Here is a 19,336-nt window from a genome sequence, read left to right as displayed (position 1 = left end):
GCAAGCCTGTTCGAGTCAATTCAAATGTTGTTGCCAAATGTTACATTTGTATGCACCAACATTTCTGTATACATTCCTTAACATCTCATGCTGACTAACCAACTGTCTTAAGCTTATTTGGAAGCACACACTTAGCAAGAGGTATTTTTGTGCTTCATTAAGCAAAGGTATAGTTCATTTAGCTTGAACTCTGATGTGAAGGGGAAAAAACAAAAGTGTAATCCAATTTAATCCTGAAGTTACCAATATTTTACATCTAGTACAGTTCTCGTATGTCAATATTTTGAAAGCACTGCATAAACTCTAAAAGTATATATTTTAAATTAGATACAAGCAAATCTTACCATTATACTTTTAAGCCTCTTGACCTCATCTTCTTGAGCTCTGTAAGACTCTAGCTCCTGCTGGACTGACTCTGCTACCTCTGGGAAAGGGCTAAATAAATTATGTAGAGACTGTTTAAATCTACAGTTTGAATTAACACAACTTTTAAAAATGGCTTTTGTAGCCTTTTATCTATTTATTTAAAATATTTGAGCCCACCCTTCATCACAAACATGGTACAATACTTCAGTTTTAAAATAACATCGATCAGCACAATAATATAAAAAAGATTAAAACAACCTGTTAAAACTACAATCATTACTTCCTACTATCTAGTATTGACAACTAGTACCCTACACATGTCTAAGTGAATAAACATGTTTTCAGTTGGCATTTAAATACAAAAAGAGGTGTCACCCATTCCTCAGAGGGAAGAGAATCCCTTAAGTGGGATCCCTCCACAGAAAAAGCCCTCTTCCACTGCACTGAATAATGGTATCTCCTGTTAGTGGGATACCAAGTATGGCCTCCTTGGCAGATCTTAATACATAATGTATTCTATGGGTTGGATCTAGACTGCCTGTTCATGGAACATAAGTAGATCCAACAGAGGCTCCCTGCTGGAGAAAGGAGAGGGAGGCGATGCCAATTCTCCCTAGACCCCTCTGTGCTATGCCTCATAATGCTCTGGAGGGACCCCCAATTCTTCAGAGCAGTTTTTTGAGAGGGAACTGGGGGGTGGGGGAAAGAAGAATTAGCAAAAACTGTCTCCTTCCACTAGCATGGAACTATGCTGAGGGCAGCCCTGTATTCTATCTTGGATTTCCTCATATTATTGAAGCAGTAGTAGTTAATTAGTTAATGTAAAATATTCAACTTACCTTCCTTTATGCTTCTGCCAAAATTTATCAGCTGCAGTTAAATCATATGACTTTTTATTTTTTTTCTTTGGTCTAGCACCTGCTGGAGAATTTTCCATTCCTGAAGACTCTTCCAAAATAACTCTGTTCAAATGAAAATCCTATTAAAAAAAATATTGATTAAACATCTTTGCCTACTACCCCATAATGGTAAGCAGAATAGTCCTAATTCAAACTTGACTAATAAAAAGGGCAAGTGTTACACTGACTATGATTTTGAATTTGTAAAGCAAATGAAATGTGCTACTTTTTCAATTCAATATGACATTTTAAGTGCTGCCTCAAATTCTCCTAGCTTATTTGCACATTCCATTTCTTGTGTAGACGTTTAAGAATAGATATTGTTATTGGCTTTTTTTATTAGGTAATTGCCATGTCTTAATAACACAAAAATGTTATTTGACTATATTTCTGCAAAACACTCAGAAGCCTTTTTATTTTCTGAATGCCTAAGTAACCTAAGACAGCTTCGAAGATAGAAGGGGCAGGGATGGAAGAAAACACACAGACAAGTGAGAGAAAACAGGTCATCTTCTTCTCTTTTGCTTGTGGAGTACCCTGCAACTTCCTCTCTTTCCCTGAACTGGAATCTTTACTGAGTGTAAAACTGCTTGGGGATCGGATAGACAGAAGCATAAGAGAGACAAAGGATGTTCTCTCATTTTGCCCACATACCGTTCCTCTCATTCCTGGTGCCATTTCTGGCCAACACAAAGGAATGGCAGTGGCATCTCTCTAGAACAGTCTTTCCCAACCTTTGGGTCCAAGATGTTGCTGGACTACAACTCCCATCAGCCCCAGCCAACATGGCCCATGGTCAAGGATTATGGGAATTGTAGTCCAGGAACATCTGGGGATCCAAAGGTTGGGAAAGGCTGCTTCAGAGGCTAGAGCTCTGTGCTTTTATTACTTTTTTAAAAATTAGGTAAAAATTAGCAGCTATCCTTACTTTGTTTTTCTTTCCTTAGCAGAATGTCAAAATGGCAGTCACAGCACACATTAGAAGAAACAATTTATAGTAAGCGCTATACACAATTATAATAGTTATATATTTTACACTGGTGTATGGTTGTATTACCATAGTCTTCAAACCATTTTTTTTAAAAAAGAGCTCTGCTGTTGATGTGATTTAAGTTAAATGGGAAACCAAGAGCAAAGTGGTCTTTTCCTTTTTTAAAACTATCACCAAAAGCGGTCTTCTCCACATGGACTCTGAAGACGCTGTGAACTATCCTTCAAAATGCATTTAGTATCTGTGCCAAAAAGTACAGCTCCATGCTATAAACCAGTGTGAAACTCAACAACATATACCAAAATGTTAATTTGATATACACTGTTCCTATATTAAACTCAGATACGTTCATCGTACATTTAAGTATCTGTGTAGTGAAAAAGTTGAGGAAAAATAGCTTAAAATGTGGAGTAATAGGCTGCAAGCATAATACCAGCAAGGAACATAAAGAGCATGGAAGCATTTTTTCTCACAATAACAATTATATTAATAAACTGCTGAACAGCTCAACTGAAACAAGATATCAAACACTTCAGAAAACAATTTCTGAATATATTCAGAATCCCCTCTACATACATATCCTGCAGAGGGAAAACATTGTAAGAAATCAATCTTTAAGTATGGTAGCACGTACACTTTGGAACTCCCTGCCCACTGACATCAAGTGAGGGCCTGCTTAAAGCATTTTTATTTAGGCAAGCCTAACCAGACATGTAGACGTTGACATATGTTTTAACTCTTTTGCTTTCTGCTGATTTTAATTCTTTTGGATGTTTTTAAATAACTGTTTTTAACTGTCTTTTAATAATAATTTTAATGTTTTGTTTTATTGTTTGCAAACTTCTTAAGAGATTTGATTACCATCAAGGGGTATATAAATTAAATTGGTTCAAACAATTTGGAACACACTTAGTACACAGTCTGCATCTGTGTTAGAATTGCTTAATATGTTTTTTAATAATGTTTTTAACCCCTTTTTAGTTGTTTTTTTTAAAAAAAATGTTTTTAATGCTGTTTTGTTTTAATGTATTTTAAGATCTGTTTTTATGATGTTTTTAAGTGTTTTTAGCACTTTGTTTGCCACCCTGGGCTCCTGCTGGGAGGAAGGGCGGGATACAAATTAAATAATAAATAAATAAAATAAATAAATGTTGATGAGTGCTTTAATAAAAAGTAATTTAATTTTAGAACTCTGAGGCTGCAATCCAATACATGTCTACTCAGGAGTAAACTCAATTGGGTTCAAAGGGACTTACTCCCAGGTAAGTGTGTATTTGAATGCAGCTTTATCCACTAGGAATATCTTATATTCAGTCTGTTTTATTGGAAGAAATAATCACTTTTCCTGCTGTGGAGTACCGCAGGCCTGGGAGCTCATGATCAGCTTCTGAAGGGACTACTAATAACCTAAAATAATTCTGCTGTCTTTTTTGATGATTATGATGATGACAATAATCTACAATACCTTTGTATCTGCTGTTTGTTTCCTCTTTGTCATCACACGCCCTTCCTTTTCTCCCACTACTGACATGTAGAGTGTAAACTCCTTTGAGCAGAGACCTGCCTTTTTTGCTCATGCCATTCTGTAATACTCATGAGAAGTCTCATGAACTACTTGGTTTGCAATGATGGAAAGAGGATCTAACAGACAGATACTGCCAGTGGAGGGGTAAAAAAAAGAGGAAAAAAATGGGAGACCACCAAGACAACTTCTTTCTTCATCCAGATCCTCCAGCAAAGAGCTGACAGATATTAATGTGAATGATGGGGAAATGACTACCCCTCTCAGAAGAAAATATTTTCTGTACTGTCACAGAACACAATCCACCACCACACTCGCTGACTCCCAGTGAACTGAGAAACACAACTCTCCACAGGATCAGCCTGTTTATCAGTAGCAGTGATACAGTTATTACCTATACAGATGAAACACTACAGTATACATTTATGGATGGAATGGCACTCAGTTCAGCATGCCACAATCTCCCAGGATTGCAGCAGCTGAGAGAAAGATGAAATTTGATTTACATGAAAAAATGTATGTAATCATCACTGTGGTAACTTCTTTTCCATTACAATATAAAATTTCTATAAAAGGGATGAAATGCCCCCAAATAAATTACACTAGTTTTATGAAGTATTCATTCCGAAATTTAACTTGTATGTCAGAAATGTTCAGAAAAATATTATGAACTGTTTAAAACATTTCCCAGCAAAAGGCTTTTAAAAAGTGTTATTGACTGAATTTTAAATAGTAACCACATCCTTAAAAACTTGTGATTTCAGAACCCTAGCCTGTTTTAAAACATATATGTATCTTCTTGAAATAGTTCATTTTTATTAAGGTATGTATTAGTATCCTGTGTACGGGAAGTTATGACAAGTGTTTGAAGGACTGTATGCTTCCTCCTCTCTCCCTTTCCCCTTTAGCTGGCTCATCATCTCTGAGCTTCATTATGCATGTTTAATACCTGGGGCACTCTGAACCTAGTCTGGGTTTTAAATGTATTATTTGGAGTGCTCCCAGGTGCTTGTTAATTATAATGAACATTAGTCAGACATAATGCCAAACCAGGGTGAGGGGAGAGAGGGAATACAAGATACCGCAGCCTGCTCCTAATTTCTTAACCTTAGTGGCTTCGTTAATGTGCAGCTAGGATTACATCTCACCTGCCTTAGCAACTTTTCTTTTTCTGCTTCAACAGTAATATATTCAGCTAAGTGTGCATAATTTTCTGAAACACACTTCAATAATATTCCAAATAAGTAAACACAATGGGTACAAGGATGTTTACCTCTGCAACGGGACTTCCTCTCCCTCTCCTTTCCCTGCATACCCCAAAATCTGCTCCAGAGGGTTGGAAGAACCCCAGATCAGATTTGGGGGGGGCTCCGTGGGGAGAGGAGATGAAGTCCTGTTGGGCAGGCAGAAGACTTTTTTTGTCAAGGCTGTATGCTTCTAAAAGGCAAATAAAGCAATGGAATGAAATATTAACTCACATGATGGCAAAGGATAATTTTTGTACAAACTTACAATGCATCCATGTGAAAAACATTGCTTAATTTTATTCCTAAAAAATAATAAAATAGAGCCAGACCCTAAGTACCACAAACGGAAAGAAGTCCATGGACTTGACTGCAGCCACCTCTCTGCTGCAGCCTCCTGCCCACCAACAAAGAAAGGCTGCTTCAGGAGACCCTCTCAAATAAGGAGGTATGGGGGCACTGCTGGGGAATGAGAGAATTAAGTCCAATTGGGCATTTTGCACAAGTGAAGCGCCACCATTCAAAGTGCTACAGCCAATTTTCAGCATTTTCTCCACTCTACCTTGCTATGGAGGGTCCCCTGATCTTTAGGGCCAGTTTTTTGGGGGCTCAAATAGGGAGGCAGGTGTAGCAAAATCCCCTTCCATGAGCTATCTTCAGCTTCCAGTGATCAGAATTCAACTCACAGACAATTTCTGACCAAAAGGGAGACGCCACAGGACATGTCCACATCATATGCCTCAATGAGGCATCATCTGCATTACACTGCTAGCATCTATCTGAATTAGTCAATTCTTTCCTTTAAATACACTGTGGAGGCCAATATACCCCAAACATCATTTTAATTCTAAAGAAACATTACATATAGATTCCAAAGCAAGTTTCCATTGATTGAGATGTATGGAACATTAACTCCCTACTCTATTCCTCTTTTATGATCCTGAACATCCACTTTACAACATTCCAATAAACATTTCTAAACATCAATTACAAGTTTAGCTTTCTGTAAAGATTAAATTATTCCCTCCAACAATATAGGAGACAGTGAAACATTTAAAGCTGACAGTCCATAAATAGCCCCTAAAAGCTACTGTAATTGAAGATATTGCTATTCAGCAGTTGTGGGTAAGTATGCTGCAGTACCAAAAATGACAAAAATTCACCTTCTGATCCTATTAATTGAGCTAATACATAAATTCCACTAGTGGACACAACTGGGACCCCTGTCCGCGAGCTGGAGGTTACCCACTGCTGGTCTACAGGGTGAGTGGATGACTGCCAGAACAGTAGAAGAGTCTCATCAAATTGATAAATTCCTCATTGTAGACATTGAGAATGGAGATTTGGAAAAGTGATTGATGGTATCAACAGTAGGATCAAGTTTTAGTAGAAAAACTGCAACTGGAACTAGCATTTAGAAATGAATATTTAAAAATGAAATTGGAAAAAAAAAGTTTCTCAGAATGTGAATGTGTTAAATCACCCAATTGATAGGAAAAGATTTTTCAAGTAAAACAACAAAAGGCATGCGCGTTTCTACAAGAAACGTTATCTGATTGGTATTTTCTTATGAATATTTTATATTATTGTATATAAACCACGTACAGGATTTTTAAAATGTAAATGGTGTATAAACCTTGTTAAACAATAAAATAAATTGTAAAACTGTAAGGGATTGGAATAGTAAAATTGTAACAAAAGAGGCTTGGTGCTTTATAAATCCAGGAGTAAAATATTTTATTTACAGGTGGGATTTGCAACAAGAACTTGCAGTGTAGTGTTCCTGTTCAGAGTTCCAGTTAGTCTACAATGCTCTCTTCTAGAATACTGTTTCCGTATAACATGGTTTCCCTTCTATTCCAACAGTCAAGTCTGCATTCTATGGTCACTGAACATGCTGTTTCCAGGGTTGCCACCAGAGGTTTTTTCCCTCTTAAAAGTGCGCTTTTATAACTCATGGGATTTCCCAAAATCCACTGATGTCTCCCTCTTGTGTGTGGATGGCACCTTTTCAGCTGCATAAGGATCCACATTCACATCTGAACATTGAAAATAGACAGAATGGATTATTCAAGTAATTTAAATCTCTACTCAAGGATAGATAACACATTTGATCAAGAGTTACATGAGTGGAAATCCGCTTGTGCGCAGTGGATTTCCTGCCTCTTCACCCCAGTTCTTTGCAAAAGGTGTGCTAGAAAGATTTTCACCAATCCCTCCCTCTCACTGCAGCGTCCCCATGTCCCATCTCTTACCCTTCAGGAAAACCCTGCTGTCCAAAAAGACTGCCTCTTACACCACTCTGAATCCCTCCCTATATTGGCCTAGTTCACACATCACGGTAAGCCACAGTTAGAAATAAACCATGGTTATCATAAATGAGCTGCAGGCGCATACAGTTCAAATATGGGATTCACTTGAATGAAAAGTGGCATAGAAATACAATCAATCAATCAAATCAAATTGTGCTGCTTGGCCACACCCCTATTTGTCCATAGCCAAACAAACAAAATTAGTTTTGTGTTTTACTGATGGTTGTTCACAATTTTATAATTTATGTTGTACCCTGCTCAGACAATAATAATTAAATAAATTTTAATAACAAAAAAATTAATTAAATGAATTTAAATGATCAATCAGTTAAAAGTCACATGATTAATCAACAACAACTGATAACCTGTATCTACTGACAATACTGTATGTACTGTGTTTTATAAGTTGACGTACTTTCAGGCACTTTGTGATGGTTGCTGAGATATGAAGTACTTCTCTAACTAGTGAGAGAAGCACAACTAACAAGAACTGAAAGGCAGGCACTAGGTCAGGACCTTTCACTTTGCTGTAGTTTCACAGTGCATATATATACCACAAAGAAAATATAGAGATTCGTACCAGATTATTGTCACCCTGTTAAATCTAGACACCCCCATCCCATCTCCATAACAAATCACTGCCAATAAATGTGAATAGTATTAATTAATTAATTAATTAATTAATTAATTAATTAATTAATTAATTAATTAATTACCTGCCCTTCACCCAAAGGTCCCAAGGCAGCTTACAACAATTTTAAAACATGTAATTAAAAACAGTTAAAAACAACCTAAACAACATCACAGAAAATGGGGTGTATCCTAAAAATATGTATCTCAGGTGTCGAAGGGTAAAGAGGTGTGTCTTCTTCATTTGCTGAAAGTTGTACAATGAAGTTGCCAGACACACCTCAGTGGGTATTAGGGGCTACTACCCTCCAAACTTCCGAGGGTGGCGGAACTACCGAAAGGGCCCTCTGCTGATCTCAACTCCCAAGAGGGTCTGTAGGGAAAGAGGTGGTCTTTCAGATATTTGGGACTTACGTCGTTGAGAGTTCTAAACACTAACGTGAGCATCTTGAACTGGTCCCCAAAAAGAACTGGCAACCAATGCAGTTTTAAAACAGAGGTTATATGTGTTCTAAAGGGAACCCAAGCCAGTAATCTGGCTGCTGCATTTTGTACCAGTTGCTGTTTTGGAGTCGTCTTCAAGGGCAGCCACACATAGAGTGTACTGCATTAATCTAGTCTGGAAGTTACCAGAGCATGGAGCACTGTGGCCAAGTCTTCTCTGTCCAAAAGGGGAAGAAACTGGCGAACCAGTTGGAGCTGGAAAAAGACACTCCTAGCCACTGAGGCCACCTGAACCTCCAGTGACAGTGTTGGATCAAGGAGTACTCCCAGGCTGCAGACCCGCTCCTTCCAGGAAAGAGAAACCCCATCCAAAACAGGCTGTCTACCCACCTCCTGGACATGAGAACTCTGAACACATAACACCTCTGTCTTTTCAGGATGCAGCCTCAATTTATTAGCCCACATCCAGTCCATCACTGCCTCCAAGCACCGGTTCAACACCACAACTGCCTCTCCTGATTCATATGTAACAGAGAGGTACAGCTGGGTGTCATCTGTATATCGATGGCACCTCACTCCAAATCTCCTGACGACTGCTCCCAGTGGCTTCATACGGATGTTAAATACCATAGAGGACAAGATGAAATCCTGTGGAACACCACTAGATAATTCCCATGGTGCTGAATAGTAGCCTCTCATAAATACTTTTTGGAAGTGGCTCTGGAGGTATGAGCAGAACCACTGAAGCACAGTGCCCCCACCCCCCAAGACATTCCAGGATACCGTGGTCAACAGTATCAAAAGCCACTGAGAGATCAAGGAGAATGAGCAGGGTCACATCCCCCCCCCCCAAACAAATGTCATCAACCAGGGCAACCAAGGTAGTTTCAGTACCATACCCAGGCCTGAAGCCAGACTGGAACGGATCCAAGTAATCAGTTTCCTCCAAGCATGCTTGAAGCTGGACCACCACCACCTTCTCAAGCAATTTGCCCCAAAAGGGGATATTTGCCACTTGGCGATAGTTGTTTAACACTGCTGGGTCCAGGGAGGTTTTCTTAAGGAGAGGACGCACCACTCATCTCCTTCAAGGCAGATGGAACCTCCTCCTCCTCCAGCGAAGCATTAATCACTCCCTGGATCCACCTAGTCATTCAACTATGGCTAGTTCTCAGCAGCCAGGATGAGCAAGGGTCAAGGAGGCAGATAGTGGGCCTCACTTCTTCAAGCAGCCTGTCCACATCATCAGGCTACAATAATTGAAACTGATCCAATACAGGTGGAACAGCCAGTGCTCTGGACGCCTCCACTGGACTTGCTTTAACTGTGGCATCCAACTCTGTCCGAATCTGATCCATTTTGTCCCTAAAGTGCCTTGCAAAGTTATTACAGCAACAGTTATCAAACAGTACACAAAAAATGCACACTGCAGGTATGTTCAATCCAAAGTTACATAACTCCTGTGGCACTGGGGAGTGAAGGGAAAGGGAGGGATTCGCAAAAATCAGTCAGACATATTGTGCAAGCGGAGCTGCAAAGCTCCCTTGAGAGAGTGGCCTTTTGGTCACATGGCTCTGGGTCCAACCCAGTAGAAAACTCTTTTGTACAGGCTACTGAAAACAGATTCAAAAACAAATTAAAGAGTTCAACAAAGTTTTATTCTGATGAGTCATGTAACTGACATACTGAAAATACTGAAATGTCCCAACAGGGTAAGAACAAAGGGACTTGTGGCACCTTAAAACACTAATAAATTCATTATGACATAAGCTATATAAGTGCACCATCGTCTCCTTCAGATGCATGAAGTGTTATCCTGAGTTGCATATGGAGGTGGAGGGGGCTGGAATAGTCTAACATGGCAACATTCCTCAGGAAATTGTAAAATCAGTTCTGGTTAACAGCTATCCATAACCTTTTTTGTACTTTTTAGATTTTATTTCGTTTAAAAACAGTGTTTGGAACTGAAATACTGTCTTCTTCTTCTTTACGTTTCTTAATATGTAGCATCTACACCATCTTGTGGTGATGAATAATATTTTAATGTTTAACATCAACAACTGTGTTATAAACTGAATTGGAGATACAGTTAAGAATTGGAATTAATACGCATGAAGGATAACTCATACAGATGAAGGAATATGTAATGCGTTGTTACTTCTACATCTATGTATATCCCACTGTAGTAAAGTTCCAATTTATAAGGATGCTCAGAGCAAGCAGGATAATTAGCCTGGCTAATGCTAAGCAAAATCAAGTAGAACGGAGAGTCCCTGTAATTACTGTATCTGCTATGCATATTGCACAAGTTCAGTGGTTTACAAATATGGTCACCAACCCAAATAAACCTCCCAAACTAGATAGCGAGTACAAAAGGATGTACTTATTTCAACTCTGTGGAGCAGGCAGCAAGACAACACTTTCTCACTGAGTAGGAAAAATAATGAATGGCTAGGAAGTCCAGTGTGGTGTAGTGGTTAAGGTCTGGGACTACGACCTGGGAGACCAGGGTTCGAATCCCCACATAGCCATGAAGCTCGCTGGGTGACCTTGGACCAGTCACTGCCTCTCAGCCTCATGAAAACCCTCTTCAGAGGGTCGCCATAAGTAGGGATCGATTTGAAGGCAGTACATTTCCATTCCAGGAAGTTCAGTCAAAATTTGTGGAATCCTGCACAATTGTCATTATGTGAAAGTAGTGATATTTTGTGCAGCAAATCTGTACAACAGGTACACACAGCCAGTTTAGGCTAGAATTGCACAGGGCTATAATGGGAAGAAAATTATGGCCCAAACAGCTGGTTGGTACATGTCAGGATTTCTGTTGTAGCCAATTTAATCAGCCATCTTTTTCAGGCAGGGATGGAGAACCTGCAGCCCTCCAGATGTTGTTGCTCAAACTCCCATCAGTTCCAGCCAGCATGTCCAATGGTCAGGGATGATGGGAATTATAGGCCAACAACATTTGCATAAACCTCTACTGACTTGTACATGCGCTAGGTCTGATCATTGACCAGTTTCCACCCATTTCATTATAATGTTTTCTGTCATTTGCATCCCAGGGTGGGCCTTGGCTGTGTCCTGGTGCCCACAGAGAAACACCCTTCTGTTGAGTAAAATGGTTCCTTCTCCAGTGGGCACCAGGACACCCCCAAGTGGGTATTGTCTTCCTTGCTAGGGCTTGAGGCAGGAAAGAGTTAACACTCCAAACAGACCGTTAATGCGGCCCCTCCCACGGAGTGCTAGTTCGTTTTCCTGCCTTGCTTCAGCAGTACTGATTTTCGCCTTGCTCTTCAGTCTGGCAGAGTTATATCCTTATCTGTCTGTCACAGAGAAACCACCTTTTTGATGAGTAAAACGGTTCCTTCTCATCCTTGTCTTCAGGCAAACTCAGTTTAAGTGGAGTGTACTGAACTAAAAGTTTCAACATTATTAAGTTGGTAAGAAAAAAGAAAAACAAAGAATATATAGCCATAAAAAAACCCACTTTGCTTACCAGTACATCATGCACTAAGGCTTGGTAGGTCCATGTATGGTGTAGAGGAGTTGCTAAATCAATGTTTCTGTCAACAAGTACTAAGAGAGGTCTCTGGAAACTAAAAATAAAAATGCTTGGTTAAAATCTTCATGCACACCTTTGCATATTTGAAAGTTTCCAGTGGCCAAAATTATATCCAAACTCTGCAGAATAGGTATGAAATAACAGGCATTTTGCCATTTAATGCCAGGTTTTTAAATCATGTAAAATGTTTGTCTCTCTGCTTAGTATTTTAAATCCCAATTTGGCTAAATCTTAAGTTTTCTTCTAGAAACTAGTATTTTTATATTACTACAAAAATAAGCTAAACTTGTGAAAAATGATGACATGCATTAAATCTGTAAAGCACTAATACATATGGGATGTTAAAGAAGCATTGCTGAAAATGTAAGTAGATGACGATACCTGAATTGTCCAGCCCCAAGAGTATCACCTGTGAAAAGGCTGTTTCTGGCATCTCTGAGGTTCTCTCGGAGTTTCTTATCTAGTTTCTGAAAAAGATTTAGCAGAGATTTTATTTTAACTAAAGGTAGCTAAAAATAAATACAGTAGAGAGATATGCATCTTGAGATTTCCTTAAATTGGAAAGGTGGGATATAAGTATCTCACTAATCAATGAAAGCAGAAATATTCAACCATCTTTGCTCTTTCATTCCTGAGAACAGATCATGTCGAGTATCCAATGCTTTGCACACTGGGAGTGTGCGGGAGCCCTTTAGCAAACAATGGAATGTGATGAAGCTACCCTCTCTAATTGGGTGGGCAATCCTAGTGGCACCATTTAGTCACCAGAAGTCACCTGCTACAGCACTCTATGGCCAAAAGCTGCTTTAGCTGAGGCATACTTATCAAGTTTATAATGCCTGGTGACAGTGATAGGCATCAACCAGGTAGCTGGCCTACAATTCTCTATGAGAGAAGCATTAATAGAGAGCAGCAGATGCTGCCACAGTCCTGGTAGAATGAGGTGAAAGGATATAGCTTCATCAGCTATTGGAATACACACCCAAAGCTATTTAGCTAAGGTGAAAGACACCTTTTGACCTAATAAAGAAGGACTGAACTAAACAAAAGAAGCTTGGTCTTCCTAACAGGCTTGGTATACTTAACATAAACCTTTAGGGTCCAGGGGATATCCAATTTAAGCTATGCCCTCTCTTCAAGAAGAAAGCAGCGTAGAAAAAGATGGGAGCATAATCTGCTCTTTTTCTCCTGCAATTTGTGGAATAAGTTCATATTTGGGATGAAGGATGGATTTGTCGTTAGAACTGCTGTGTCTTCCTCAAATATGAAAAGGTTAGGTCTCACAGACAATGCTCCCAACTCGGAAATCCACCAAGCTGAAGTCACTGCCACTAGGAATATCACCTTCAATATTATCAGTCTCAATGGAACAGACCTGATCAGTTAAAAGGGCTGCTTTGTTAGAGCTTGCAAAACTTACCCTCAGATTCCACAATGGAAAATGGTGGACTGTAGGTAGATTTAACAAATTGGCCCCCCTCAAAAAAGTCTCACATGTCCATGAGAACCTCTCTGTGCTGTTTCAATAACAGGATAGAGGAGAGGGCTGAGCCTGTCTCTAAGAGTATTTGGTCTCAGACCCTGAAAAGGGCTATCCTGCAAAAGCCTCAGGACCTCCTTCAGGTCTGCCTCCTCAGTTTGCTTTTTTCCTCTTACACCACCTCAAAAAGGCCCTCCAGGTAATTTCATAAATGCAGTTTGTGGACGTGCCTGGAAGCCAAAAGCATGTTAATCATATCCCTAGAATACTGCAGCATCTGGTAAGCCCTCTATTCAGTGCCCAAATGGCTAGGTTCACCACTGTGCACTGGATCTGTACTGTGACGGCAGATTGGATAGTAGAGGGAGGTGGCACAATAACTGAATCAACAGTGGCAGAAGATCTGAAACCATGGTTCAGAACTGGGCAACCAGCAGCACCATCCATGTGCACCTTGAGGACAATTAAGAAGAATGTGTGGGAAAGCATACATGGCTGATTGAAGGCACTGATACCCTCTGAGCCTCTCCCCAGAAATATGGACCAGAAATACTGGTCTGCTTGTTCACCACCATGGCAAACAGATCCATTTTGATAGTGCCAAACTGCAATGCAATCTCCCACAAAGTTTGGGGTACCAGTTGCCACTTTCCCTGATCCAATTGATCCTGACTGAAGTAGTCTGCTTGGGCATTCAAGGCACCTTTTAAAGAAAAGGAAATAAAGCTGGCTGCAAGAGAGAAAAAGAGCAAGAAATTAAAATTAAAACTAGGAGAGCTGACTAAAAATAAGTAAGAGCAACAGAGCTGAGTGACCTATTGCGAATAAGGCAGGGAAAGGAACTGGAAGCAGGTGAGGGTTGGTTAAGTTTTTTCATCCCTGCCTATCATAGAACAGTAGAGTTGGAAGGAGTCTATAAGGTCATGAAGTCCAACCCCCTGCTCAAAGCAGGAATCCAAATTAAAGCATACCCGACAGGTGGCTGTCCAGCTGCCTCTTGAATGCCTCCAGTGCCCACCACCTCCCTATGGATAATTGGTTCCATTGTCATTCTGCTCTACAGTTACGAAGTTTTTCCTGATTTCAGCTGAAATCTGACTATTTCTAGGTGATGGGGCTTAATTCACTGTCTACTGAAGAGTTCCTGCACACTTGAAGATAAATTTCATTTTCCCAATGACCAATGAACATTTCGATTTCTCTGCACAACAATGCCACAGCATTTCTACTTTGCATGCTTCTGTCTTTGAAGGCTGCATGTTTATACCTTCCCACCAAAACTATTTAAGTTTTTATTAATTAATTAATTGACTGATTGATTATTTCCCACCCTTCCTCCCAGCAGGAGCAGGTAGTTCATCTACCTTCTGCCTTGATACTGTCAACAACCTCTTGGAAGTATACACAGGGTTCCCATACGGTTTCCCATCCAGATCCAGATTTGGATCCAGAAAAGATCCACATCTTTTCATAAGAAAGCTTGCTAAAATAACAAAGTTTTAAGTTTGCACCTAAAACTCATTACAAATAGTGCTTGCCTGATTTGATTAGATAGAGAGTTCCATAACCTCAGTACCATCATGCTAAATGCACTGTATCTTGCTGAGGCAGTCTGATATTGCCAGTTACTGTCAGAAATGCCTGAGTGGCAGTTTGTAAAGATCAGACTGGGGTATAAGGAACAAGATGATCTTTTAAGTACACTGGCCCCAGTTCATGTATAAGTATGCTATATTCTCAGTTCATATCAATGGGTTTTAGAATACATGTGCCCATTTTCAAAAGGGGACAAACAGGCCTTTCCACTTTACACCAGCCATCCTCTCCTTTCTCAGCCATTACATTTTACAAATCTTCCACTACTGTTGTAGGCTAGCATAAGTACAGTACTAACCTCATAATCTTATGCACACTTATGTGAGAATAAAGTCCCACTGAACTCAGTATGACTTGTGTCCAAGTAGGCGTGCACAGGATTACGCTGGACCAATAAAGAAGCTTCCCCCTGCAAATTCCCTCCCTTTGAATATTAGGCAGGCGCCATCTCTGCTATCTTTTCAGCGCCTTTCCTCTTTCAACAAGCCTTTTAGGTTGAGACCTATCCCAGTCTGCGTCTGTGTTAGAATTGCTTAATATGTTTTTTAATAATGTTTTTAACCCTTTTTAAAAGTTTTTAAAAATGTTTTTAACGCTGTTTTGCTTTAATGTATTTTAAGATCTGTTTTTATGATGTTTTAAAGTGTTTTTAGCACTTTGTTTGCTGCCCTGTGCTCTTGCTGGAAGGGTGGGATACAAATTAAATAATAAATAAAATAATAAATAAATGACTGTTGATATGGGTCCTTAATTAAGTAGTCAAAATGTCTCCTTAGGACATCAAGATGAGTGAAGGGGAGAAGACATAGAAATTTCATTGTACAACACATCACAAGGCAATTGCCTCGTCTGTACAAGGCAATCACACAATGTATGTCAGAAGTTCACATGTTTTATTTAGCATGGTTTCCCTCAGACAAAAAACACACACAAGAGGCGCTTGCAAAACATATGACCCAGTAACAAAACGCAACTCCATTACTCATATTTTATATTCTCCTGTGTAGTCATCTAAATGAGCCACTTCATCACGCATACTCGAGTTAAGTCTGCTCTCTCTCTTTTCATTGCTGATGTACGTTTTACTGATGTTACATTTTACAGTTAAAACAAAAAAGTAATTTCCTTGTCAGAGCTCACATACTTGTTTACCCTGATGAGAGATGCTTTTTCAGTACCACTGCTTGAAATACTCTTGTCTCTGTGTGTGTGTGTCCCCCCCCCCCACACACAGAGACGTGAATGGGAGGGAATATAACCATGTACAGTGCTTGAATACTCTTTCATCCTCTCTCTTTCTCTGTTGGATCTGGCATATCCCAGGCTTCCCCACCCACACCCTGAAATGCGATATATTGCATACTGCTAACCATACTGTGATGGCAGTGAAGCTTTCTGCCATTGTGCCTGGGGAGGCCTCTGCCACAGACCTTCCTCTCTGCTGGCAGAGGGGGACATATGCAGCATCCAATGACCCCTCAGGTGCCCTCCCCAGGACCTTAGGATCACTTTCTAATTCTTATTACTGTTTCTGACTTTGAGAGCGATGAACAATGTTTTCCTGAAAGAATGTAGGAAAGCTTTAATGACTGATAGAAATATGGTGACAGTCACTGGCCAACTTTGCTCTATATTTATTCACCTGTGACCTGCAAGTCAAGTTCTGCACTATGTAGAAACCATTTATTTTACTAATAGTAAATGAACGAATGATTTTGAGCACTTTAGCTAGCTGCTTGCTTCATAAATTTCTATTTTTATATATGTAAGACTTTTCAATCTAAAAGCCAATGTTTTACATATATTTATAATATTTTGGATTCAGTATTTAAGTTTGTTATACCAACTATTACTATAGTTACAGATCTTCTAATAACCAGGCCTTATTTTACTGGATGATACATATTTCTTAACAGAGAGATGTTGATATTTCTATTGTCTAGAAACACAACACTATGAAGATGGTAAGTTACTCTTTCTCTTCAGCCTAGGCTAAAATGAGATTGGGAACACTGCAACATATCATTAATGTTTGGGAGTTGGTAGGAAAGAAATCTAAATAGAGTGGGATATATCCAACTAAATTTTACTCACAGTAGACCCACTAGAATTAGTGGACCTAAATTAAGCACATCCATTAATTTCAATGGGTCTGCTCAAAGTATGACTAATTTTGGCTATAACCCCAAAATTCCTTCTTCCATCTCCCTTCATACAGAACCCTGAACAAGTTTGAAAGGAATTTAAAAAAGTAAGCCTTATAAAAGCAATGAAAGAGGAAAAATGTATTTATAGGCCCGTTTCACACCATAGTTCATTTCTTACGTGCACTGCACCATAAGGTCCCGGGACAGGTTACAACAATAAAATATACCATTATAAAAACAGATAAAATCATTACAATTTTAAAACGCATACAACAATTCCAGATGGAACAAAACAATATTAGCATTACAAGCACATACCTGCTTCCCCTCTATTGTTTTCTACGAGATGCTTCCGTTTCCCCCCAACTATTTGAAATTTGTTACTATGTTCCAACAGGGAACTGTGCGTAGCTTTAACTATGGTTTATCTGAACAAGCTGGAATTATAAACCACAGTTTGATTTTCAAATCATGCTGTATTTAAAAGTGTCCTGCTTTAGGACCGAACAACAGAACTTGGCTAGTTTTATTTTATTTATTTATTTATTATTTGATTTATATCCTGCCCTTCCTCCCAGCAGGAGCCCAGGGTGGCAAACAAAAGCATTAAAAACACTTTAAAACATAATAAAAACAGACTTTAAAATACATTAAAACAAAACATCCTTAAAAATATATTTTTTAAAAGCTTTCAAGACACCTTTTTAAAAAAAGGTTAAAAACATTGTTTTTTTAAAAAAGGTTTAAAAACATATTAAAAAGCAATTCCAACACAGACGCAGACTGGGATAAGGTCTCAACTTAAAAGGCTTGTTGAAAGAGGAAGGTCTTCAATAGGTGCTGAAAAGATAACAGAGATGGTGCTTGTCTAATATTTAAGGGGAGGGAATTCCAAGGGTAGGTGCTGCCACACTAAAGGTCCATTTCCTACGTTGTGCAGAATGGACCTCCTGATAGATGGTATCAGCAGGAGGCTCTCACCTGCAGAGCATAATGATCAACTGGGTATGTAAGGGATAAGACGGTCTTTCAGCTATCCTGGTCCCAAACTGTACACCAAAACTAGAACCTTGAACTTGGCCCGGTAGCAAACAGGCAGCCAGTGCAATTCTTTCAGCAGCGGGGTAACATGTTGGTGATACCCTGCCCCAGTGGGCAGTCTCGCTGCTGCATTTTGCACCAGCTGCAGCTTCCAGACCAACATTAAGGGCAGCCCCACATAGGGCACATTAAGTATTCCAGCCTGGAGGTTACCAGTGTGTGGACAATAGTGGTCAGGCTATCCTGGTCCAGAAACGGCTGTAGCTATCTTACCAGTTGAAGCTAGCCACTGAGCTCACCTGGGCCTCTAGCAACAAAAATGGATCCAGGAGCACCCCCAGACTATGGACCTGCTCTTTCAGAGGGAGTACGACCCCATCCAAAGCAGGCAACTGTCCAATTATCTGAACTCTGGAATGACCATCTCACAGCACCTGTGTCTTGCTAGGATTCAGACTCAGTTTATTGGCCCTCATCCAGCCCACCACTGAATCCAGGCAGCTGTCCAGGGCTTGCACAGCCTCTCCCGATGCATATGTTATGGAGAAATAGAGCTGGCTATTGTCAGCGTATTGCTGACACCTCGCCCCAAATCTCCTGATGACCGCTCCCATGGGCTTCATACAGATGTTAAACAGCATGGGGGACAAGATGGTACCCTGCGGCACTCCATAGCACAACTGCCAGGGGGCTGAAAGACAATCACCCAACGCTATTCTCTGAAAACGACCTTGGAGATAGGATCAGAACTACTTTAAAACAGTGCCTCCAATACCCATCTCACCAAGTTGGCACAGAAGGATACCATGGTTAATGGTATCAAAAGCCACTGAGAGATCAGGTAAGAGTAACAGGGTTGCACTCCCCCTGTTCTCCCAATAAAGGTCATCTATCAGGGTGACCAAGGCCGATTCAGTCCCATAACTATAGTTGAAAATGGAAGCAAATGCTTCTGATCTCTTCCTTGCATCTGTGCCAGAGATGAGGAACGAGTGTATGACCTTGAAGCTGGTATACATAGTACTAAGCCAGTTTGATGTTCTGCCTCAACACAGAAATACTGTTGCACATGTCTTACGTACATTTGCAATGGATGGAAAAA

At 39.8% G+C, this 19,336-nt stretch overlaps 1 protein-coding gene across 4 annotated transcripts in view; it reads right to left on the bottom strand.

Moving 5' to 3' along the window:
- Positions 1-19,336, bottom strand: part of SCFD1 (sec1 family domain containing 1) — a 94,842-nt gene that overhangs the window by 59,730 nt on the left and 15,776 nt on the right. For all 4 annotated transcript variants that reach the window (XM_061611563.1, XM_061611564.1, XM_061611566.1 and 1 more), the window contains 4 exons: positions 12,352-12,437; positions 11,905-12,004; positions 1,206-1,345; positions 345-435 (listed from right to left, as the gene is read on the bottom strand). In XM_061611563.1, the coding sequence (XP_061467547.1) occupies positions 345-435; positions 1,206-1,345; positions 11,905-12,004; positions 12,352-12,437 (417 nt within the window). The remainder of the gene's footprint in view (positions 1-344; positions 436-1,205; positions 1,346-11,904; positions 12,005-12,351; positions 12,438-19,336) is intronic.

The sequence above is a fragment of the Rhineura floridana genome, chromosome 2, assembly GCF_030035675.1.
Source record: "Rhineura floridana isolate rRhiFlo1 chromosome 2, rRhiFlo1.hap2, whole genome shotgun sequence".
Lineage (NCBI taxonomy): Eukaryota > Metazoa > Chordata > Lepidosauria > Squamata > Rhineuridae > Rhineura > Rhineura floridana.
This window is presented reverse-complemented; position numbering and strand designations above follow the sequence as displayed.